Source organism: Drosophila serrata, unplaced genomic scaffold (genome assembly GCF_035046125.1).
Source record: "Drosophila serrata isolate PLE 108 unplaced genomic scaffold, ASM3504612v1 contig_66, whole genome shotgun sequence".
In the NCBI taxonomy this organism is placed as follows: domain Eukaryota; kingdom Metazoa; phylum Arthropoda; class Insecta; order Diptera; family Drosophilidae; genus Drosophila; species Drosophila serrata.
Window position 1 is genome coordinate 794,711 of NW_028256964.1, and position 24,044 is coordinate 818,754.

At 48.6% G+C, this 24,044-nt stretch overlaps 5 protein-coding genes and 1 non-coding gene across 8 annotated transcripts; 3 read left to right on the plus strand and 3 right to left on the minus strand.

Moving 5' to 3' along the window:
* Window positions 1–55: 55 nt before the first annotated feature.
* On the minus strand, window positions 56–2,979 carry twy (fas-binding factor 1 twitchy). Its single transcript, XM_020946348.2, has 2 exons — window positions 1,652–2,979; window positions 56–1,598 (listed from the first exon to the last, which is right to left on the minus strand). The coding sequence occupies exons 1-2, from the start codon at window positions 2,977–2,979 to the stop codon at window positions 125–127; spliced, it is 2,802 nt and encodes a 933-aa protein (XP_020802007.2). The 3' UTR covers window positions 56–124.
* Window positions 2,980–3,114: 135 nt separating this feature from the next.
* On the plus strand, window positions 3,115–4,982 carry LOC110179016 (spliceosome-associated protein CWC27 homolog). The gene is made up of 4 exons (XM_020946358.2): window positions 3,115–3,767; window positions 3,917–4,300; window positions 4,353–4,559; window positions 4,620–4,982. Exons 1-4 carry the CDS (start codon window positions 3,178–3,180, stop codon window positions 4,930–4,932), a joined length of 1,494 nt encoding a protein of 497 aa, XP_020802017.2. The 5' UTR covers window positions 3,115–3,177; the 3' UTR covers window positions 4,933–4,982.
* Window positions 4,983–5,096: 114 nt separating this feature from the next.
* Window positions 5,097–8,553, plus strand: Klp68D (kinesin-like protein 68D). The gene is made up of 2 exons (XM_020946350.2): window positions 5,097–5,224; window positions 5,385–8,553. Exon 2 carries the CDS (start codon window positions 5,511–5,513, stop codon window positions 7,881–7,883), a length of 2,373 nt encoding a protein of 790 aa, XP_020802009.1. The 5' UTR covers window positions 5,097–5,224; window positions 5,385–5,510; the 3' UTR covers window positions 7,884–8,553.
* Window positions 8,554–8,601: 48 nt separating this feature from the next.
* On the minus strand, window positions 8,602–10,367 carry Gcat (Glycine C-acetyltransferase). Its single transcript, XM_020946365.2, has 4 exons — window positions 10,226–10,367; window positions 9,872–10,068; window positions 8,943–9,804; window positions 8,602–8,880 (listed from the first exon to the last, which is right to left on the minus strand). Exons 1-4 carry the CDS (start codon window positions 10,260–10,262, stop codon window positions 8,723–8,725), a joined length of 1,254 nt encoding a protein of 417 aa, XP_020802024.2. The 5' UTR covers window positions 10,263–10,367; the 3' UTR covers window positions 8,602–8,722.
* Window positions 10,368–11,043: 676 nt separating this feature from the next.
* Window positions 11,044–11,115, minus strand: TRNAQ-UUG (transfer RNA glutamine (anticodon UUG)). Its single transcript has one exon. It is a non-coding gene; the product is annotated as a tRNA-Gln (tRNA).
* Window positions 11,116–11,227: 112 nt separating this feature from the next.
* Cubn2 (Cubilin 2) lies at window positions 11,228–23,894 on the plus strand. 3 transcript variants are annotated; one of them, XM_086838082.1, is made up of 18 exons: window positions 11,228–12,324; window positions 12,470–12,576; window positions 12,640–14,546; window positions 14,608–14,789; window positions 14,847–15,172; window positions 15,228–15,337; window positions 15,528–15,723; window positions 15,784–17,101; window positions 17,157–18,039; window positions 18,095–18,246; window positions 18,304–18,528; window positions 18,595–20,090; window positions 20,145–22,467; window positions 22,526–22,705; window positions 22,769–22,928; window positions 22,991–23,142; window positions 23,206–23,503; window positions 23,572–23,894. In XM_086838082.1, the coding sequence occupies exons 1-18, from the start codon at window positions 11,758–11,760 to the stop codon at window positions 23,784–23,786; spliced, it is 10,797 nt and encodes a 3,598-aa protein (XP_086694208.1). In that variant the 5' UTR covers window positions 11,228–11,757; the 3' UTR covers window positions 23,787–23,894. The 3 variants fall into 3 exon arrangements, with proteins under 3 accessions (XP_086694208.1, XP_086694198.1, XP_086694215.1); XM_086838072.1 differs by having other exon boundaries at window positions 18,304–20,090; XM_086838089.1 differs by lacking the exons at window positions 11,228–12,324; window positions 12,470–12,576; window positions 12,640–14,546; window positions 14,608–14,789 and having other exon boundaries at window positions 15,154–15,176; window positions 18,304–20,090.
* The last annotated feature ends 150 nt before the right edge of the window (window positions 23,895–24,044 follow it).

Genomic DNA, 24,044 nt, shown 5'->3' on the forward strand with positions numbered 1-24,044 from the left:
AATTGATTGAATCTTTCAGTACGTTCATTTTAGTTTCGTTATAAAAAAAACTAAATTAAATATTAAAAAAGTAGTGTGTTTAATTTACTTTAGACCCAATCTCGTCAAAAAATCATATTTGATTTCATTTAAAGTTAGCTAGGAAATCCTGGTCCATGTCCAAGTTTCTTCCGTGGTCCATGGCCACCTTGGAGTCATCGTCAAGCCCACCAGCCAGGCCAAAGTCTACATCATCCAGGGAACTGCTGGGTGGCGCATTGTACATTCTGCGATAGGAAGCTTCGATGTTCTCGTCCAGCATTCGGTCTACAATATCGCTCTGAGCTTGCCCCGGCTCACTGGCTGCCATTTTGAGCAGGAGCTCCGCCTTGCTGGGCTGCATCGGGAGCAGCAGAGGATCCGTGGTGGTCAGCGCATTATTCTTTCGATCTGTGCGCAGAGCAAGCTCAGCACTGTCCGCTCCCATTTTGCAGAGAGCACATCGGCTGCGAGCTATTTGTTTCTTGAGATTGTGCAGGGTTAAGCGGTCCTGAGCCAAGAGCATTCGCTCCTGAGCCAGCTGGGCCTCCTTCTCGGCAATCTCATTGGCCCGCTTCCCCATTAGCTGCAGCTTGGCCTGGAGCAGCTGGTCGGCCTCGCGGGCCCTTTGCTCCGCCATGTGGGTGCGACTAGTGGCAACGCGATAGGCGCCGCTGGCCTGAGCAAGCTCGTCCTCCTTGAGGTTTAGAGCGTTCTCCCTGTCCAGCAGGATACGCTTGCGCTGCTCTACCTCACGCTGCAACTTGTGGCAGCGATCCCGCTCCTCGTCCGCCCGCCGAATAGCATCACGGGCCACCTTTAGTTGGGCCTCCAGCTCAAGACGATCCTTGTCCAGGTCGCCGTGCTCATGCAATTTCAGCTTCAGCTCCAACTGCTGTCGATCCACTGCCAGTTGGGTGCGCTCCTGCTGAAGGTCGTGATGCAGTCGCTCCGTCTGCTCCAGCTGTATGGACTTGAGCTCCTCAACTCGCTTCTCCTCCCGCTTCATCTGATCGCGGTGGAACTCCTTCTCGCGCTCGAAGGCCTTGCGCTCCGCCTCCAAGCTGGCCATGCGCTGGCGCAGCTGCCAGTTCTCCTCGGCAGAGTCTTTGGAGAGTCGGCCCAACTGCAACTCCAGAGTGCTCACGAGTTCCATTAAACGACGCTTTTCCTCGTCGGCCGTCTCTTCTTCAAGCTTTAAGCGCCTCTCCTGGTCGGCCAGGCGTCGCTCTCGAGCCTCCAACTGGCGTTCCCTCTCCTGAGTACCAGTCATTCCGTCTCTCAGCTCTTGGAGATTGCTAGAGGCCAGTCGAAGAGTCTCCAGGTAGTTGCCATGATCCTGAACAGCTGCCAGCTCCAACATTTTGGCCTGTCGAATCCCTTCAATGTCCAGCTCATGGGAGTGACGCAGCTTACGAACCTCATCCTCGTGATCTTGCTTCAGGTTGGATATCTGCTCCACGTAGTCCTCCTTTTGCTTCTCCAGTTTGCCGATATAATACTGTTGCAATTCGGTGTTCTCGGTTTTAAGTCGATCCTCTACGGCGGCCAGGTGGTCCTCGAGGACCTTTATTTGTTTTCTGGAAAAGGAATAAGCTTTTAGTCTTAGCTTTGCTACTTTCTTCAGACTTACTTGTACGAGGCATCGATCATTTCGATCTCCTGCTCATAGTTAACCTTCATGTTTGCCACCAGCTCCTCCAAGCGCTGCTTTTCCAGCTGATTACGCTTGACCTCTGTTTCTAGCAGGAGCCAGTGCTCCTGCTCCTTGCTGACCTCCTTGGTGACAACTTTTTCCTCGGCCTCCCGTTTCTCTGCGGTTTCAGGGGCCACTTCCTGGACATGGACAGGCTGCGACATCATCAGCTGTATGTGCATGTTTATTCGTTCCTGCTGACCCTTTATATGCTCCTCCATTTGCTGTTGGCGCTGTAACTGCTGCTGGATCAGGGCTTGGAACTTTCGATCCTGCTTCTCCTGGCGTCGCTGCATCTCCAGGAGGGTGCGTTCCTGGTTCTTCATCTGCGCCGCAATGACCAGCTGTGCTTCCTGCTGCTGCAGGGCATTAAACTTGTGATTACTCTCCAGATTGAGATTGCTGAGCATCAGTATATTCTGTGTAGCAGCAGTCACCGCAGACGATCCCGGAGGAGCAGCCAGATCCAGGTCTGGTTCGGCCTCCTCGGCGTCAGGCAGTCGGAGGATGTCAGCTACGTTCTTAATAGGAACTTCTGTACAGGGCTGTCTCTTGGGGGTTTGCGGTTTGGGAGCGACTGGAAGGTGCTCTAGCTGTTCCACTGCTTCCACCGCAGAGGCGGCAGCTGCCTCCAGACCTAGCCAGTCTGCAGTGGTGCCCCTCTTCCTGGAAACCGGCGTGGACATACCCGAAACAGTGTCCTTGCCAAAAAGTCCAAGGGGATCAACATTAATAGTGGCTGATTGGGCAGAGCTCCTCCGCCCCGTGGATGTCTTGGGCCTAGCTTGAGAGTTATCTGTGGTAGTGTCTGTGGATTGGCGGGACATCGAGGGCTTAGCAGTGGCAGGACGCTTACTGGGATCGGTGGAACCCGTCAGAATTTCATCGAAAATGTTCTTCTTAGGCTCAACGCTGCTGGACAGGAGGTCGTCGAAAAGGCTCTTCTTGGCGCCACCACTTTTAGGCCTCTTGGGATCGAAGCCCAAGTCATCATCGTCCGCTGCATCGTCGTCCAACGAAATGGAAGGCTTCTGCTTGACAATTCTTGGTGTGCTGGTGGCAGTGGGCTTGTTCCGAGCCCCTTGCCCCTGGACGTCCGCCTCCGTTTCCTCTTGAATGCCAAACAAATCCTCCAGCTTTCCCTTAGGCTTCGCTGTCTTCGGTGGCTTCTTGTGCCCTCCACCCGCTGGAGTTTCAAAAAAGTTGTCATTGTCGAGGCTGTTGTCGCTCAGAAGTTCCGCAAGGGGATCGTCGTTAAAGTTCATGATGAATTAAATGAAAATACTCTTCAAAAAAACGTAAAAACTATAAACGCGAAAAGCAAACGGTTGCCTAGTTACAAACTTGAATGTCAACAGTAGTCACGGTTACCGATTGTGCGATATATTTACCATTCGACAGTCGATAGTGCCATCGATGTATTGCCATCTCTAGCAAATTGTTTTGTTTATAATTCTGAAGAAATGAGCAATATTTACATCCAAGAGCCGCCCACTTCGGGCAAGGTGCTTCTAAAGACCACAGTTGGTGACATAGACATCGAGTTGTGGGCCCGAGAGTGTCCGAAGGCGTGCCGCAACTTTGTCCAGCTGTGCCTGGAGGGCTACTACAAAAACACCGAGTTCCACCGGCTGGTCAAGGGATTCATTGTTCAAGGAGGTGATCCAAATGGCGATGGCACCGGAGGTGAGTCCATTTACGGGCATCCGTTCAAGGACGAGTTCCACTCACGTCTGCGGTACACACGTCGCGGCCTGGTCGGGATGGCGAATTCCGGCAAGGATGACAACGCCTCGCAGTTCTTCTTCACGTTCGCGCCCACGCCGGAGCTGCAGAACAAGAACACACTGTTTGGCAAGGTCACCGGCGACACCATCTACAACATGCTGAAGTTGGAGGAAGGTATTGTGGACCATCAGGAACGGCCCATGCACGCCCATCGCATCGTTTCCACGGAGGTTTTGAGCAATCCCTTCGACGACATCGTTCCGCGTGTGCTGGCCAAACCGTCTGCGAAGACCAAAAAGAGCAAGAAGGAACGACAAGGAGTCAAGTAAGGGATTTTACTTTTTCTATAGTATCGCATTAATTAACTGTAACTAAAATTGTTAGGAATAATTAACCGTAACTAAAATCATAGCATGCATAAACACCTTTTCTACTTTGCAACATTTATAGCTTACTTCTCTAATACTTTTTCAGAAACTTTGGCCTACTCTCCTTTGGCGAAGAAGCCGAGGATGACGAAGAGGAGACCAACGTGTACGTAAAGCAGAACGCGGGCAAAGCAAAATCTCTGCACGACGTCACCGATGATCCCAAACTGAGCAAGGAACCCATTCGAGTACCCAAAGTGGAACGCGCTGAAAGCGAGGAGCGCTTGTCTGACGATTGCCTTGAGAATAGTGTCAAGGCTGAACCTGACAGTTCCAATTCAGATCTCGTCAAAATGAAGCTTGCCAAGAGTTCAAAGAGCCGTCCAGAGAAGAAAGCAAAGCCGGTGGTGGAAAAGACTGATTCGGAGGGCGAAGAGGATGTTCTAATGACACGCGAGCAAGAAGAAAGTCGCAAAATTTCAGAAAAGAAGTAAGATTTAATTAATTCCTAGATTAGAATTACATGATATTACATTTTTTAGATCCAAGATTCGCGAGGAAATTGCCTCGCTGAAAAAGGAATATCAAAAGGATAAGCAAACGAAAGATAAACTTCTAAATGGAAAGGAGAAGGACACCAAACCAGCCGAGATCAAGGGAGCTAAGGAAAATCACTACATCAGTGACTTTATAGAGTCCAAGGAGAAGTATACTGCCAAGACAAAACTCCAGCCAAAAGGACAGTCAAGGTGGACTTTTATAATCCGAATAGTTATCAATTTAATTTAAAGATGTTTTATTTTTAACAGAGAGGAGTTCACATTGAGTTTACTCACAAAATTCCGCACCAAGCTGGACAACTTGAAGCACAAGTCCGGCTCTGATGATGGCGAACCGGAACCAAAAGATCTCGACGACAGGGTGGTGGAGCAGGAAATCATCGGTGACGACTGGCTCTCGCACACCTTGAATTTCAATAGCACTGCCCCCGTTCTGGCCAAGGATGCTAATAAAAAGGGAGACGATTGGTATGATGCCTACGATCCCCGCAATCCCCTGAATAAACGTAAACGGGGTGAAACTAGCTCCAGCAAATCAAAGGCCAGTAAGCGTGATTTGTAAATAAATATACGAAATACAAAAATAGTTCAATAATGAAATTTAACTTGAAATATGGTCGTTTTTTATAAACATAATAATCTAACCGGATTTCTTTGAAATTAATTATTTAAAATAACGCAATTTTCAAATTGCGCGCGCATTTATTGGTGTAGCCATACTTGCGCCTGGCGTTAGTCCGTTAGCTAACGGCAGCTGGCCACACTGACCGCTTTAGACAGTTAAAACCCCGCAGCTGAGACAAAAAAAAAAAAGAAGCGATTTCAAGGTGAAGTAATTGGCTTTAAAATAACAGGTAATAATAGAAGATTGCCAAATCGCTTCGCCCCATTGCTCCACTGTGAAGTGCGGCTTTCAGCGATGCGTGAATCACGGCAGCATAAGGGGCGAACGCAGTCGGTTGCGTCAGGAAGGAATTATTGATTTTATTCGTCATTTGTTTTCCGTCGCCACAGCTACTCAACTTCTGGCCAGCAGAGGCGGGGAGAAGCAGCAGCAGCAGGGAGTGGAGAGGCAGCGAAGAGCGGCCTTAGTCACAAGAGCACAAAGAAAAAGCTACGGTAAGGCAAGGATCTGCGGAAATGAGTGCGAAAAGGAGACCCGGAACTGCCGGCAGCCAGACGCCGAATGAATGCGTCCAGGTGGTGGTCCGGTGTCGACCCATGAGCAATCGGGAGCGTTCCGAGGGCTCGCCAGAGGTGGTCAACGTCTATCCAAACCGGGGCGTGGTGGAGCTACAGAATGTGGTGGATGCCAACAAGGAGCAGCGCAAGGTCTTTACCTACGATGCGGCATACGATGCAAGCGCCAATCAAACGACGTTGTATCACGAAGTAGTCTTTCCCCTGGTCACCTCTGTGCTGGAGGGATTCAACGGCTGCATCTTTGCCTATGGACAAACAGGCACCGGCAAGACCTTCACCATGGAGGGCGTGCGAGGCAACGACGACCTCATGGGCATCATACCGCGCACCTTCGAGCAGATCTGGCTGCACATCAATCGAACCGAGAACTTTCAGTTCCTAGTGGATGTGTCCTACCTGGAGATCTACATGGAGGAGCTGCGGGATCTGCTGAAGCCCAACTCCAAGAATCTGGAGGTTCGGGAACGGGGATCGGGCGTGTATGTGCCCAACCTGCATGCCATTAACTGCAAAAGCGTCGACGACATGATCCGGGTGATGCAGGTGGGTAATAAGAATCGCACCGTGGGATTCACCAACATGAATGAGCACAGTTCGAGATCCCACGCTATTTTCATGATCAAAATAGAGATGTGTGACACGGAAACCAACACCATCAAGGTGGGCAAACTGAACCTCATCGATCTGGCTGGCAGTGAGCGGCAGTCGAAGACGGGAGCCTCAGCGGAACGTTTGAAGGAAGCCAGCAAGATCAATCTAGCCCTTTCCTCGCTGGGTAACGTTATCTCTGCCCTGGCCGAGAGTTCGCCTCATGTTCCATACCGTGACTCAAAGCTGACACGCTTGCTGCAGGACTCGCTCGGCGGCAACTCCAAGACCATTATGATAGCCAACATTGGGCCCTCGAACTACAACTATAATGAGACGCTGACCACGCTGCGCTATGCCTCGCGCGCCAAGTCCATCCAGAATCAGCCGATCAAGAACGAGGATCCGCAGGATGCCAAGCTGAAGGAGTACCAGGCGGAGATCGAACGTCTCAAGCGCCTGATTGCTCCGCAGCAACAGCAGCAGACCAGGAGAAGCGAACCCAAGAAACGCACCAAGAAGCCGAAGAAGGAGATCGTGGCCAAGGAAATGACTGGCTCTCTGAAGGCATCTACCGTAGAGCAGCCGGTGGAAGAGGAGAGCGATCTCGATGGAGCCGAGTCCGAGTCCGACAAGGAGAACGAGGCCGAAGTGGCCAAGTCCAACGAGGAACTAGAACGAGAGCGGGTGGAGAACAGCAAGCTGGCTGCCAAGTTGGCCGAACTAGAGGGCCAGCTGGTGCGTGGAGGTAAGAATCTGCTGGACACGTACAGTGAGCGACAGATCGAGCTGGAAAAGAAGCTGGTGGAGATAGCGGAGCGAAAGAAGCGTGAAATTGAGATTCAACAGCAGCTGGAGCTGCAAGAGGAAACCACCCTCGAAATACGTGAGCGCAACGTCTCCCTCGAACAAGAGGTGGAGCTGAAGAAGCGCAAGCTCTCCAAGTGCTACGCCAAGTATCTGGCCCTACAGCAGGAGCTAAACGACTGCAAATCCGACCACAACCAGGACCTTAGAGAACTGGAGATGGCCCAGAATGAACTGGTCAAAGAGCTGAAACGTCAACTACTGATCATTGATAACTTTGTGCCCATCGAAGTGAAGCAGCGCCTGTACACTCAGGCCAAGTATGACGAGGAACAGGAGGAGTGGAAGTTCTCCTCGATGACTCTGCCCATGCCCCCTGGGGGCGATGGTAAGTTCAGCAGCAAGCGTCCGGTATCACATCCACAGCGCCGAAGACCCATCTCCGAGCATGCCCTGCAAGAGGCCAAGTCGAATGCACCCAGCTCCCTTCGCTTCAAGAGTGAGAATATCGTCAACTACGAGCTGGAGATGCCCTGCCGCACCACCCAGGAGTATCGTACTCCCAAGGTGTCTGCCTCCTTGCAGGCGGTGCTCGCTCAGGCGATGCAAACAGGCGGCGATGACATCGATATTGTGGATTCGCACACAAACTCGCTGCGCAGCCGTTTGGAGAACATAATCAATGCGAATGCCAAGGGAACAGCGGCCGCAGGGGCAGGATCTGGAGTTGGCCCAACAGCTATTGGCAGCTCCATGCCCAATGTGCGGAACATAAAGTCCAGCCGTGGACTACCGAGTGCCGGTTCCAATCTCGACTCAAACCGACGTCCGCCCACGGGTCGTGTGCCGGCGGCGGCGGCGGCCAAGAAGCCAGCCTCAGCTTACCCAAAGGCCCGCGGCCTGGTCAACAAATAATAGTCGCAAACGACTCGAATCGAATTATAAACTAAAGCTAACCAATCTCATGCGAACACACAGCACTAACCAAAGTATTCATAGTCATCGCAATGCGTACACCTCGACAGTACTCACCTAGCCCAATCTTCACTCCACACTTCAAGCTTTGTAAGTTTCCTTTTATGTTTATATTTTGCCAACCCAAGACACTGGCATTTCCACAACTCAACCATTAATTCCATTTTAGTTAATGACCTTCCTTAATTGTTTATATGTTTATTTTTATTTGTTACTCGACTTTAATTATTTGTTATTGATTTTAGAAGTGCCACAGAAATCGCTCTGGTTTCGAAATCATTTGAAAATGTATCTTATAGTATGCAACGGAGTTTTTAGGTCCCAATTCCATTGTAAAGTTGTCATATTTCTATTGTAAGATATCACATTTCGTGGCTTAATTCTGATGACACAATTTCAAATGATTTCAAAACCATGGATATATTTCCATGACATGTTTCGTGCTCGGTTTAGTTCGTCACGCGTGCATTTACCGGCCCGGGCCAGTCCTTCTTCTATTGTGCAATCTAAGCTTAAGTTAAACGCAACTGCAACAGTCTCTATATATTTACATAGTAAATGATCCTTAGTTAAACTTATAAACCAAATAAAGCAACTCCATAAACACGAATCCAACTGATTTAAATAAGGGATAAACCTTTTTACAGATAACAATTCCTTTTTTTACAACCTTTATAAATATTTTAATTTTTATTACTTATTATTTCCTTTACAAATGCAGCTTTTTCTTTTACAAATAATTTATAAATGCAAGGTTTGGTGTTAGGATATCCTTTATCCTATTGGATCACCTTCAAAGAGCGACCAACTTCAATGAAGGCAGCGATGGCCCGATCGATTTCTGCCTCTGTGTGAGCAGCCGAGATTTGGACACGGATGCGAGCCTTGCCCTGGGGTACCACTGGGTAGCTGAATCCTATGACATAAATGCCACGTCCTGAAAGTAAAGTCAAGGATCAAGGAATGCTACAAATATTACAAGGATTATTATGGCTTCACCTAGCATCTCATCGGCAAACTTCGAAGCAAGACGAGCATCGCCCAGCATCACGGGGCATATGGGATGGTTTTCACCGGCTATGGTGAATCCCGCCTTGGTCATGGCCTCACGGAAGCGCTGCGTATTGCTCTGGACGCGCTGGGTGAGCTCACTGGACTTCAGCAGCATATCCATGACCTTAAGGCCAACGGCCACCACAGCTGGAGGCAAGGTATTGGAGAACAAGTACGGCCTGGACTTTTGGCGCAGGAAAGTGATGAGCTCAGAGGGACCAGTTGTATATCCACCGGAAGCACCACCCAGGGCCTTTCCCAGCGTTGAGTTAATGATATCCACTTCACCCATGACGTTGGCATATTCCTCGGTACCGCGGCCCGTGGCCCCAAAGAAACCCGTGGCATGGCATTCGTCCACAAACACCAAGGCGTTATACTTCTTTGCCAGCTCAACGATACGGGCCAGAGGAGCGATGTTACCATCCATGGAGAAGACACCATCAGTGGCAATAAGCTTCAGTCGAGCATCGCTGCCCTTCAGCTGCTGCTCCAAGTCGGTCAAATCTCGGTGCTTGTAGCGCTGCTTCTTGGCCTTGCACAATCGAATGCCGTCAATGATCGAGGCGTGGTTCAGTTCATCGGAGAACACAGCATCCTCCGGCGTGAGTATGGCCTCAAAGATTCCGGCATTGGCGTCAAAGCAGGAAGCATACAGGATGGTATCTTCGCGACCATGGAACTTGGCTATCTTTTGCTCCAGCTCCTTGTGTATATCCTGAGTGCCGCAGATGAAACGAACCGAACTAAGACCGGCGCCATACTGATCCAGCAGTTTCTGGCTGTGCTCCACGATCTCCGGGTTGTTCTAGAGGAGGAGGAGGAAACACGTGAACTTAGTCGAGTTGGGGTAAGTGTGTAAAAGTTTCCCCTACCGCCAGACCAAGATAATTGTTGGCACAAAAGTTAAGGATCTTCTTGTCGCTGCCTTGGACTGTGATTTGGGTGCTCTGTGAGGAGGTAATGATGCGTTCTGCCTTGAAGGTGCCCGCTTCCTTGATCCCCGCCAGCTGTGTGCTCAATATATCCCGGAGTTGAGTCTGGGCCGCAGCGCTATAGTGACGTCCGCCAGCTGGGAAAGGATTGAGGAAATTTTGAACATTTTTTTAATCTGATATGAGATTCAGGAACAAACATTGCAATATAGATGTTATAACAATTTGTATTTAGTGCCTCTTCAATCTATAGGGCGTATGGCTGTCCTATGATATATATTTATGATGACTTACCCGCTCGGAAGAGCAACATTTTTGAGAAAATTGACATAATGCCGGGGCTGTGTAGTCTTATTATAGAGGACCGACTGGCTGGTGTCCAGATGCGTTCGACGACTCGCTTGTGACTGAGTAACGTAGCCGAGCATGGAGAGCAAGTCACCCTAGTTGGGGGCTCGCACGGCAGTCAAGCAGCTGATTTTTGCTTTTGTTTTTTCCTTTTATAAATAGTTCATATATATATCTATATATACGTACATATATAGTACATAACCGACTACCAACGGCTGGCTTTCATTATAACTAAATTGATTTAATTCGCTTTCACTCTCTCGTTGTCATGGCGTCGCGTTTACTTAGGATTAAAGCAAAAAATACAAATGACTAGATAGTTAGATACAAATGTATCTTTTTATCTTTTATGCTCACACATTATTCTGAATGAATATTCGTGCTTATGCTAAGCGTTGTTAATCAAATTACTCACAAGGTCATTGTCATTGGGCTTTGATTTCACTTGATTTGAAGCTATATTCACAAGATTACTTGCAGATAAGAATAAATATTATTTATAATATTTTTAGCTTCAACTACAGGTTAAAAAATTATTAAAACAAACATATATTTATATATGTTTTATATTGCTCAGTAAATTTCTTCTTATTTCTTTATTTATCATCTATTAACATGTATTAATTTAAACTAGATACCAAAAATAGGAATTACCAAGTACAAAATATCTTTAAATTATTAAATTTCTCGGTTTTAGTATAAATCTCTTGAAATACAATAAATTATAAAATAAAAAAATAAAATTCCTGTAAGAATTTAACAGGTTCTACCGAGATTTGAACTCGGATCGCTGGATTCAAAGTCCAGAGTGCTAACCATTACACCATAGAACCTTCCGAAATTCGTGGTCCAAAATTATAAACAAAAAATATAGAGCCAAGCCATTAAAACTCGTTGTTTTAATGTTTATTAGCCTTTAGCTAGAAGATTTCATTGTCGCTCTTATCAGTAGTATTCGATCGGTATATATAGAGGCTTAGGCATGCATTGGGGGTCAATAGATCTGGATCGGAGCTGATAAATGAGTACTAATTACAGACAACTTAATTAATTATAGTTTTAACACGAACTAAATAATAATTTAAACTTTGTTTTATGTTCAAACCTTTTCCTTTTATAAGGAAATACAAATAATTAACAATATATAAGAACCAAAGGTTCAACGACTTAAACAAATATGCAAAAAACGATAAGGAACAACCGGAATGTCTCCCTTCTTTTTTGCTAAACATCCCATTTACCCATAGAAATAATATTCTACATCTAGTTACTATATCATTATCGGAAACGCCCACTTTTCGTTGGTATAAAATCAGAGATGCAGTTCTGCCTGCGGCCAGTTTCCGTGGATATTGCCTGTCGTCCGTATAGCTCCCAAAGTTTTCGTCCTTTTCGATTAATTCTGTGTTGTGATAATCTCTCAGGAAATACTAAATATTAAATCCCATAATTTCTTAAAACAAAAATGAATAAAAATGGGTAAAATTCCACTTAAGTTACCAAGTTGTGCTGTGCTAGTTTTGTGCTTGCAAATCCTCTCCGTCAAAGGATCACAGAATGATGACGAGAAGTATCGTGCCCATTTAGGGAAAGAATCGAATGATAATCTGTTCCTGACGGCAGAAAGGGATCACAATGTGACACTACGTCTAATGGGCGAAGCGGCCACCGTGATGATCAACGATGTGGATATGTTGACATTGCTCCGACGACGCCAAAGGATTGTGGCTGATCGACAGGCGGCGGCTAAAAGGGAACCCCTATCGCTGGACATTGTCAAGGATCAGTTCCGCGATGTGAAGCGCAAGTTCACAAAGATAGAACGACGTGTGTCCAATGCCAGAAATTCAACACGAAGGAGCGGTCTTAATCAACGCCTCCTGCGTCGGCAGTTGCAGCGCGTGGAACGAGTTTCTGGCATCCTGCGCACCATCGCAGCGAACCTGGCCAGGGACGAGTGCCAGTCGAGTCCGTGCCAGAACGGTGGAATCTGCCACGATGCCTACAATGGATTCCAGTGCGAGTGTACGGCAGCCTGGCAAGTAAGTGTGCATCCGCGGGGGCGTCTTCTTGACGCAGATTGTGGGCGTATTTTCACATGGATCGCGTCAATGGTGATATCTTTTGTGAGATTGGAAACAGAATGAATCAGAAACTTTCAATCTTTTTTTACACATCACATTTTAGGGTCCCACCTGTGAGGAAGATGTGAATGAATGCTTCACCCTCGCTGGCACGGATCTAGCCGGCTGCCTGAACAATGGCCAGTGCATAAACACTCCCGGCGGATATCGGTAAGTGGAGGAGGAGGCGGAGCCACCAATATCAGAACACAACTTAATCTTTACCATTTTCAGTTGTGTCTGCCGCAATGGCTTCTCCGGTGCCCACTGCCGACTCCGACAGAACTCCTGCTTTGGAAGTGGATCCAAGGAACTGTGCGGAGAGCATGGCACCTGCATACAGACGGGTAGCGCCGCCGGCTACGTGTGCGTCTGTGATCAGGGCTGGACGTGGGCGGATATGAATATGACCTCGCCAAGTGCCAGTCCCTGTACACGGGATGTGGACGAATGTGCGCCGAGCGTAAATCCCTGTCACGATCTATGTATCAATCTGCCGGGAAGCTATCGCTGCGGTCCCTGTCCCAGCGGCTACACGGGCGATGGACGCTTCTGCCGCGATGTGGACGAGTGCGCCGGCGAGAATAACGGTGGCTGTAGCTTGCAGCCTCGAGTTGCCTGCATCAACACAGAGGGCTCCCATCGCTGTGGCCGCTGTCCACCGGGTTGGAGAGGTGATGGACGCAGTTGCACGGCCGCTGATTCGAACTCGTGCGACCAGGAGGATATATGCCATCCGCTGGCCAAGTGCGAACTGATTTCAGGGACGGTTGTGTGTACCTGTGCGCTGGGCAGCTTTGGCCATGGCTATGGCGCTGATGGATGTACCAAGGATCCGAGCCGCGAGCCCTGCGACCAGCATCCGTGTCTGAACAATGGGACGTGTGTGCAGAGCGGCAGAGGAACCACCTGCATCTGTCAGCCAGGATACACGGGAGCTCTGTGCAACTCATCGGATATCTGCCACCCAAGTCCGTGCCTCAACGGAGGCACCTGTCGTCTGCTGCCGGGTAACCTGTACCAGTGCCACTGCCCAGCCGGCTTCACCGGCACCAGATGCTCCCATGAGCGGTTCTTCTGCGGATCCACAATTCTTGGACCAACGGGTCAACTCCACTTTCCGCAAACCAGCACCGAAAGTGAATACCAGGCTGACGAACGCTGCCCCTTTATCATACGCACTACTAAGGGCCAAGTTCTCAACTTGACCTTCACCCAATTTGAACTGCAGAACAGCACGGACTGCTCCGCGGATTTCCTGCAGCTTCACGACGGCTACTCCATAGCCTCGCGAATGATCGGTCGGTTCTGCGGATCGCAGCTACCGCTGGGAAATGGAAGTGTGATCACCACCCAGGAGCAGGCATTCTTTTGGTTCCGTTCGGACAACGAGACGCAGGGAAAGGGCTTTCATGTCATCTGGAACTCACTGCCGTTCTCTTGCGGTGAGATCCTTGACAATCTGACTCTGGGTCAAAACGGAATCCTACGATCTCCGGGGTATCCTGGTCTGGCCAGATCCGGACTTGACTGTCGCTGGCAGCTAACATCACCGTTCGGTACCCGTCTACTCCTCCGGTTCTACGACATCACATTGGGCAGCAGCGATGCCGCGGCAGTGAACTGCAGCCAGGATTCCGTGACCGTTTACGACTCGGACCACAAGCTACTCCGGGCCTGCAAATCCGTCAAACCAGAGCCATTGTATAGCTCCTCGAATAGTGTGCTCCTGGAGCTGCACACGGACGAGCTGCGCTCAGATAGCTCCTTTCAGGTGCACTACGAGGTGGTGTCTGGCCAGCCAGGCTGCGGAGGAGTCTTTACGGAGCCGAGCGGCCGTATCAGTGGGCACATGAATGCCGAGGTCTGCCTTTACCTAATCGAGCAGCCACAATTTACACAGGTGAAATTGGTGTTGGATCAGGTAAATCTGATACAGTCGGAGAGTTGTCGTCTTCAAAAGATTGAAATCTTTGACGGAGACTCCACAGATTCGCCCCTAATGCAAAGAATATGCGGCCGACCAGAGGCCAGTGAGCTTGAACCGCTGATCTCCCAGAGAAATAAGGTCCTGGTGCGCTATGAGTACGTACTGAGTGGCCTGAAATTGAAAAAGGGCTTCGAGTTGACCTATAGTAGAGGTAGGAAAAAAGTGTTTTTATAAATCAATATGAAAATGTAACAATTACTATTCATTTGCAGTGTGCACGGGTACATTTGGTCCTCCTTTAGGCTACATCACCACTCCCAATTATCCGCGCTCCTATCTCGGCGACATGACCTGCACCTACAACATAACCGGCAGTGATGGCGTGATTCAAATGAACATCACAGATCTGTCTCTGGGCACGGCCAATGAAGGAATGGAAACCAACTACCTGGACGTAAGATGATGACACTTTATCCAAAATGATTCAACCCAATAAATGCTAATCTTTTAGGTGTACTTGGGGAAAGATGAAAAGCGGCATATTGTAAAGTCCACCGATAACCTATTGCTGCTTTCCCACTACAATCGGGCCAGTCTGGTCTTCCGCGGATCGAGCAACGGCCGGGGCTTGCGTTTGGAATACAAATTTCTGCCCAACGGCTGCGTAGGGTTCCTTGACATCCCGCGCAAAATTTACGTAAAACATGTTCGGAGTACATTTTGCCAGTGGTACATTGATTATCCTGGAAGGAAACGAATATCTGTCTCAGATTTGTTTGCCTCTGGCAATATTCAGATTTATGATAACAGCACAAGCCCAGGAATATTACTAAATAGGTGAGTAGTTTAATAGTAGTTAAAAATATAATAAAATATTTATATACCCTTACAGTTATTCTGGGGGATTTTCTAACGACTTCGATGGAGATCTGTTGACTATAAACTTAATCAGAGAGAGAGCCATGGGAAGGTTTATGATAAAGTTCGAAATTATTCCGACAGGTACAATAATATACATATATCTTATTTCTGATTAATGCCACAGAAATTTGCTAAGAATTTAAAATCTAATGGAACAGTGTCTATAAATTCAACAAAATGTAAATTTATCTAATTTTCTAATATTTCAGTATATACATTTTTATATACATATTTATATATTCATTAATATTCTTTATAATCTTCTTTGTAGAATGTGGAGGAACATTCACAAATATCTTCGGCCATATAAAATCACCGAATTGGCCCAAGGAATATGGGGAATCCCAGAACTGTGAGTGGATTATTCGAGCACCGCTAGGCCATCGCTTGGAATTGGTGGTGAAGAACTTTACGCTAGAAGATTCATTCCATGACGATATCTGTTCAACTGACTGGCTAGAGATTAGGTGAGCAGCATCTTGTTCCAAGGTTACGCCTAATCCATATCTCTTCTATTCCCTGCACAGGAATGGGGACTCGGAGTCTTCGCCCTTGATTGGGCGGTATTGCGGCAGCCGGATTCCCCCACGTCTTCCCTCGTATGGCAATGTCATGCACCTAAAGTTCCATTCGGATGACAGCATACAGCGGCGGGGATTTCTAATCAGCTGGCAGCAGATGGGTGCCGGGTGCGGCGGCAAACTAACCTCACACAACGGAGCCATACATTCGCCTCATTTGCTGGCCGGAAATCGTGGTGTCTTGGCCTGCGACTGGCAGATTGTAGTGGCCGAGGGTTCTCGGGTGAGTCTGCAGCTGGAGAGCAATGACAAGCGCCTCTGCCTGGGTCAGCTGAACATATTTGATGGTCCCACCACGGCCAGCAGGCCGCTGGTGTTGCAATGCAACGGGACACGAGCGCAGTTGCTCCAGTCCACCAGTAATCGCGTCCTCGTCCGCTACGATGTCAGCAGTGCCTATCCCGATGGCACCGATTTCGTACTTAACTACCAAACGGTATGCCATGTCCGACTTGATAGGTTGCTGGGAGCCATTGAGACACCCAATTTTCCGGAGAACTATCCGCCGATGGCCAACTGCGAATGGGATATACGTGCCGGCGGCCGTACGAATCATCTGAGACTAGTGTTTTCACACTTCGCCGTGGAGCTTCCCCGAAGCAGCTCCTGCGTATTCGACCATTTGACGGTGCAGGACATGCAGGACGATCAGGTTCTGAGTGAGCAAAAATTGTGCACAAACGACGGCATTGCCCCCATTACGAGTGTTGGCAATCGATTGCTTCTTCGCTTCAAGAGCGATTCGTCGGACCAGGAGCGTGGCTTCCGGGCCGAATACCAGCGAATAGGATGTGGAGAGCATTTATATGCAACTGGAGGAAGACTTGAATCTCCAAAGGCCCCATTCAGCGTAGACATGGATTGCGACTGGTTCATTACAGTGACGGTGGGCATGCAAGTCCGCCTCCTGCTGCACGAGCTCCACTTTGAGGCCTCCCAGGGGGAGTGTGGTCCCACAGATGTGCTCTCCGTGTCCGCTCCCGCTGGATTCAACTCCTCGGTGGAGCTATATCGAAGCTGCCGCGAGGAGATGCAAACGCAAACCTTCACCTCGCCTGGCAATGAGCTGCGCGTGCGCTTTGTCGGCAGCCCGGAACGGGCGAGGAAGTACTTTAAAGCCTCCTATGTCCAGGTGCCGGCCAATTGTGGTGGCTATATGACGAGCAGCAGCGGCATGCTCACATCTCCAGGATACCATGACGTTCCAGACAGCAGTAATGTTGCCAACTTCTCCACAAACATGGAGTGCATTTGGATTGTTCAGGTAGAGGTATCAAGGATCATATTCATTTATCTCAGCTAAATTGTTCCATTCATAGGTATCTGAAAGTTATGGCATCCGTCTCTGGTTCGAGCAGGTCAATCTGACGGACTCTGTCAACTGCTCCGTCAGCTTTGTGGAACTCACCAAACTGGAGGCGGATGGCACGGAAAAGTTTCTGGAGAAGGCTTGCGGAGATGGACCGCCGTTGATTCGCATAGTGCACGGTCAGAAGCTGCAGGTGCGGTTCAAAGCCCAAGCTGGTTCCTGGGGTCGATTTGCCATGCACTACGAACGCCAATGCGGTGGACCAGTCTCCGCCGGCGAGGGTTACCTGCGATCCCGATTGGACGAGGATTGTAGCTGGTTGGTAACAGTGCCGCCTGGTAGCAAACTCAGCCTGCGGATTAACCACCTGGATTGCTCGAAGGATGCTTTAGGCTCTCAAAATTCCACAAATGGTGTTCAAATACTTAATGATGATGATCAGGTGCTGCTTGCCAAGTTGTGCCCGGACCACCTTGCCAACTTTCTAGTGTCTGCCAGCAATGTGCGCATCCTGACCAAAGGAGTTCGCCTGGAGGCGCAATATGGCAATCTGGAGAACACATGTGGCGGCAATATCACCTCTCCCCGTGGCAGTTTGGGCTCTCCTAACTACCCGGACAGCTATCCGGCCAATGTGGAGTGCGTGTGGCGCGTGGAGATTCGACCAGGCAATGCCCTGGAGGTTAATTTCGAGGCCATTGATATTGTACATTCGGAGCACTGCAACGAAGACTATCTGGAGCTACGCTCTGGTGTTCTGGGCCCATTACTGGGCTTATACTGTAGCAAGGAAGTGCCGGACAAGCCGTTGGTTGTGACCTCACAGCTGTGGATCAAGTTTCGTAGCAAGCCGGGCAACACGGCGGCAGGTTTCAAGTTGCATTGGAGCTACAGTAAGGGGGAATCCCATTAACCAGAGAGTTACTAATGTTTTGGTATCCTTCCCAGTGCACAACATGGAATTTACAATGAAATCCAATGGAACCATTGAGTCGCCGCCACTTGTTAGTGGGGATGATCAACCCTTCACCTGGAGGATATTCACAGCCCGCGAAAATGTTGTGATAGTCAAATTTGAAGAATACATCTCTGGACTAGCTGTGAGTAGAAGAAACTATAAATAAATGTTAATAAATCATAATCGTACATTTTTCCAGCTCTTTGACGGATACGATGATAATGCCTTGGCTGTCTCAATCGAAAGCAGTCCCTGGACTTTCACTTCCAGCAGTAATGTGATTTACCTAAAGACTCTGAATGCTGAATTCAGTCCATTCCGTTTGACGTGGCAGACCCCTGACAGCAATCTTGTAAAAGGCAACGAAACCCTGACTACACGGGAATGCACAAAGGTGTATACAATGGCCCCGGCTTCGCGTGAGGTGGTGAGAACGGAGGGATATCCGGTCGGCTATCCACCCAATCTAAATTGCCAATGGACCTTTAAGCCGGAGGATCCTTCACAGCATATTTCCACCATTATGTACTCGGTTGATCTGGAGGACTTTCCCGAATGCGCCGCCGACTATGTGAGAATGCAAAGTTCTCCTGATCTTAGCCACTGGACCGAAGAGCTAAAGATTTGTAAGAAGGGACATTTGCAGCGTCGAATCCATGGTACTCCAAATCTCAGGATAGAGTTCCGGAGTGATGCCTCCTTTAACAGAACTGGCTTCCAGGCATCTGTCCACACAGAATGTGGCTCGAACATGACGGGCAATGTTGGCACCATTCCGAAGCAGACAAGGTTCGTAGATTGCGTCTGGCACATCGAGGTGCGGCCAGGCCGAAAGATAGACATAAGCATCAAGTACGAAAGTTTACCTGGCAGCCTGCTGCCATGTCCATACTACGGGCTAATCTACGATGGATTTGACGATCATGCGCCATTGCTAGATCATGGAAAGTTCTGCAACCGAGAGGGCTTTCAGAAGAAATCATTCCGAACTAGTAGCTCGCATGCCTACGTCAAATACGTTGCAAGCAGTGCTAGGAATGTGATCGCCGGTGACCTATGGTCACTCACGTATCGGGAGTTCAGCGATTGTGATGGTGAGATTAAGCTGACCCAGCAAGCTCCATCGTTTGTGATCACTTCGCCCGGTTATCCACATCTGCCGCATCCTTATGCGGACTGCACGTGGTTGGTGATAGCACCGCCGGGGGAAACTGTTGCCGCCAACTTCGAGGATCCCTTTGAGCTGAGTCTACGACACTGCGACAAGGAGAACGTGGAATTCTACGATGGATCCACCACAATGGCCAAGTTCCTGAAACGCACGTGCCGCAAGCTTCAGGAGACATTACGGAGCTCGGGCAACCTGCTCTTGGTACACTACACGTCGCAGCTCAGTGAACCCCACGGAGGCTTCCGACTAAACGTGTCCCTGAGCACCTGCGGTGGCCAGTTCAGTGCCAACTGGGGTTCTATCACTTCCGAGAACTATCCGGCACTGGGTGGCTATCCCAAGCCGTCGGAGTGTGTGTACAGAATCCGGCTGCCCAAGGACATGTTCATTGAGTTAAACATACTCGATCTTCATCTGCCGTTTCATCCGAATGGAACATCATCCAAAAGTACCAGCGATCGCCTCGAAATCCTGGACATGGCAAACAACGAACGAGAGCTTATGATTCTGGACGGAAGTACAGTCACGCCCATGATTGTTACCCTTAACACCAACGATGCGGCTATCCGCTTCGTGGCAGTACAAAATGTGCAGAACTTCCGGGGATTTAAGCTGCAGTACAAGCGATCAGTGGGATCATGCTCACGGGATGTGAATGGAGCTTCAGGGAACCTCGAGATTTCGCCCATGGCACCGTCAACCTGGCTGAGATTCTGTCGCTGGAGCATCAATGTACCCAAGGGTCAGCGTGTAAAGCTGGAGCTTCTTAATTTGGCGGATATGCGACTTGCCAATAGAAACTATACAGCCACCAGGTGAGTGAGGAATTAAAAGATTATTTCTTCTTATATATTTGAAATATGTTGCAGAACTTTAACTGAACGCAATCGTTTATCGAATATGCCCCACTTTTCATTCTACAACGACGCAAACTCCCTATCCAAGATCACCGAGTTTCGGATAGAGGGCTACAATGGCAGCGGCATTATCGAGTCAACGGACAACTTTATGCTCGTTACTGTGATGAGCAACCAATTGGATTTTAGTGCTACCAAGTTGAAGGCACGCTACAGTTCCAATGAACCCACCATTTGTCCGCCGAGTATCGGAGATCAGGCTTCAGGATCATTGTCTATCCAATCCCTCGCCCAGCTGACCGGCTACTATTGCAGCGTCCAATTTAAATGCGTTTCGGGCACAACGCTCACCTTTAAGGTGGCGGAGTACCTATTCCAATCCATTGGCGGTCCAGCAGTTGTGTTCAGAGATGACGTCACGCTTGGTCCGCTAGTACCTATGTATGCCAATGTTACCAATAGTTATGTATCTGTAGCCACCACGGCGGGACGTGTGACGCTTCTGAAGAGTCGGTTCGTCAAGCTGCAACGCTTTCGGGCCACATATCGTCGTCACAATTGTGGCGGAAATCTCGAGGCATCTGAGGGGCTAGTGATTCCGTCACCGGATCTATTGGCCTTCATTGACAATGATTATGGCGAACTGGAGTGCCTGTGGACGCTGAGAAAGAGCAACGGCTATGTAATCGATGGGAATATAACCCTCACCGATAGCTGCGATCGCGAGTACCTAGTGATCTTTAGCGGGACCAAGGAGGTAGCACGACTGTGTCGGGGCATGACCATGAATGGCACGCTCCTTGAGCGCATATTTACAAAGATCATCTACCATTCAGATCGACGAGTTCTGCGTCAAAAAACATCCTTTAACTTGCAAGTGAGGAGATCCATATCCAGCGGGAATGTGGTTCGCCTTGACCAGCGACCATCTCCACCGGTTACAATTCAGAGCGTGGATTACGTAAACAACATGGAACGCATCTGGGAGTTTGCCACCAGTGAGGGATTGTCCCAAAGGATGCAGTTCCAGAATCGATTCTTCATCGAGACATCTCCCAATTGCTCGAATGACCGCTTGACTGTGGAGCGCTACGACCGGAACGCAGCATCCTTTGTCGAGGTGACCAGCCTCTGTGGCCGACAGGTGCCAGCTGAGATACTAATACCGTCCTCCAGGATGCGTGTCATTTTCCGTACGAATGCTAACGTAACCGGCGACGGCTTCAGTTTCACTGTCTCCCCCAGCTGCGATGCTACACTGCAGGCTAGAGCCAATAAGCAGACGATCAACAGTCCTACCTGGGTTGCCGCTCGCGGTCAGAAGCTTAACTGTAGCTACGTGCTCCTTTCGAGCGACGACCACCAAATTGCGGTAACTGTGACGACCAGCGGGCGTTCATGGACCGAGTTTATCTGCACCAAGTCCTACTTTGAGGCCTACAAGAGCGGCGCTCAGGGTCAGGATGTGAGCATTGGCAGGTTCTGTCCGGAATTCGAGGTGAATGGCCGCGGAAGAGTGCGGCTACAGTTTGTCTCAACAGCACTGCGACGGTTCCAGCTGCATTACCAGCTTATAGGATGCGGTGGCAACCACACCGAGCCTTTCTCCCTACGTCCCCCGCAAGATGATGGAGACTCCGGCAGATATGCGCACAACTTAAAGTGCAAATGGCGAATTACGGCGCCGCAGCAGCACGCCATTGTGTTGGAGTTCAAGTACTTCGACTTGGAGAAGAGCCAGACCTGCAATTTTGACAGTTTGACCATTTACCGTGGCTCAACGGCCACCCAGGAGCAGATGCAGCGACAGTTGTGCGGCAATCAGACGGACCCACCCACTATTATGGTGGATAGCAACGAGGCACTGGTTGTCCTCACCACGGACAGTTCCAACAACCAGAGAGGCTTCCTGGCCAGCGTTCGCTTCACGCCGAACTGCAACGAGCAAGTGACCTTGGACCAGTCCGTGCCCAGGATGAATCTGATGCGCTCGTTCAGGATCAATGTCAGCGAAACCTTACTGTGCCAGTTCCGGGCCAATGTTCCGGCGGACCAACGGTTGTCCGTGGAGCTGCGCAAGCTGCAGCTTAATGATGACTCCTGTCGCACCTGCAGCTACATAGAGATTCGCGACAGCAGGGCCGTCGAAAGCCAAAGTCTGGGCAGGTTTCATGCATTAGGCTCAAACCGGACCAAGGTCTTTAGTTCCTACGCGGACATGCTTATCCAGCTCAGCGCCACAGCAACGCTGTCCAGGAATATCAGCTTCGAGCTAATCCTGCAAATGGAAACCACGGTGTGTGGTCAGACGGAGTACGATATGAGCTTGAATGAGGTGAGAATAGCATCTGCCAGATAAACCCGATTATGTATCAATTTCCACCTTTCTACAGAGTTTCTCACTGGGACTGAAGTACGATAATGCCACCAAGGGCTATGAGGGGAGTATCCAGTGCACTTGGACCATTAGGTCCGAAGGAGATGTGGAAATCGAATTGAAGCATCTCAATCTCACTGAAATATCTCAACGGACGGGAAAGTGCGAGGACTACTTGCGCTTGGCTAAGATATCTGTAAGCTTCAATCCTATTTCTTTCCTTTAGCGTTTATTATACAATTATACTTTTATTTCACAGTCATTTTCGATCTCAAACTCTCAAGATTTTTGCGGTTATTACAATCAAAGCTATAGAATGATTAGAGATATCAGAAAACGTGACATTTTGGAACTTACCTTCCACAGCTCGGCGTTTAATGAGTTTACAGGGTTCGAAGTAGTTTTTCGCCGAAAACCAAGTAAGTATTTCTGACCAACTTGTTCTATTAGTACGACGGATTATATTTATATATGTTCTTAGCGTGCAATCGAAACTACACCGACCTGAGCCAGATCATTGAGACCGACTCCTTGGCCAACTGCACAGAGTATATTCGAGTGCCAGAAGGTTACAGCATAACCCTGCACGTCCTTACTGTGCTGTTCGAAACCGAAGATCGGCACTACTTCAACGTGAGCGAACGCCTAATTTTATTAAATTAAATATATATTACTCATAAATGTATCTTCCCTCAGGTAACGGATCTTAAGACCAACAGGACCATTTTTACCACCACGAACACTCAATGGGAAACCGTTACAAGGTTTACGACCACCAACGAGCTGCGCCTGGACAGTGTGGGTGTCGGCACCCTCAAGTTTTTCTACTTCTCCACCAGCAACAAGTTCCCCAGCGGCTGCGGTGGCGACTTAGCTGTGCACGGGTCTATGGGGAGCCATGTGGGGAATCCCTCCTACGATGGTCGCAATGATTCCCTTTGCTCTTGGACTGTGTCAGTCCCACCAGGCGGTAATTTGCGTTTTAGCTTCTCAGGTGGGGAAAATACAAATATTTCTTTTTAAATCTTCCATAATTTTTGTATTTATATGTTGTATTTGCAGTATTCGACATGGGTTCGGAGATCAATTGCAATCTGGACAATATACGATTTTACACTGTCAATGCTGTTGATTCCAAACCTGTTAAAACCCTATGTGGATCCACCAGGCCGGATGACTTTACCATAACGCATAATAACGTGATTATTGTTGCAAAGAAGTCGCCAAATTTTAGTGGTTTGGGATTCCAACTGGATATTAATTTAATCGAACCATAATACTCGATATATAAACAACCTAATTAGTATAAGCGATTAAACAAATAATTAATAAATGAGACCAGTTTTTGCAAAAAATTCTAGTAAACTGGTTTAAGCTCCTTGAAATCAGACTTTATAAACATTTTAACATTTTATCATGTTATGCTTCTTAATAACATTTTTTGGTAGTTATTTTAATGCCGAATAATAACCATACCTAATTAAAGTTTCTGCATATTTTAAAATTATATTTTAAATTCCCCGCCAGTAGGCAAA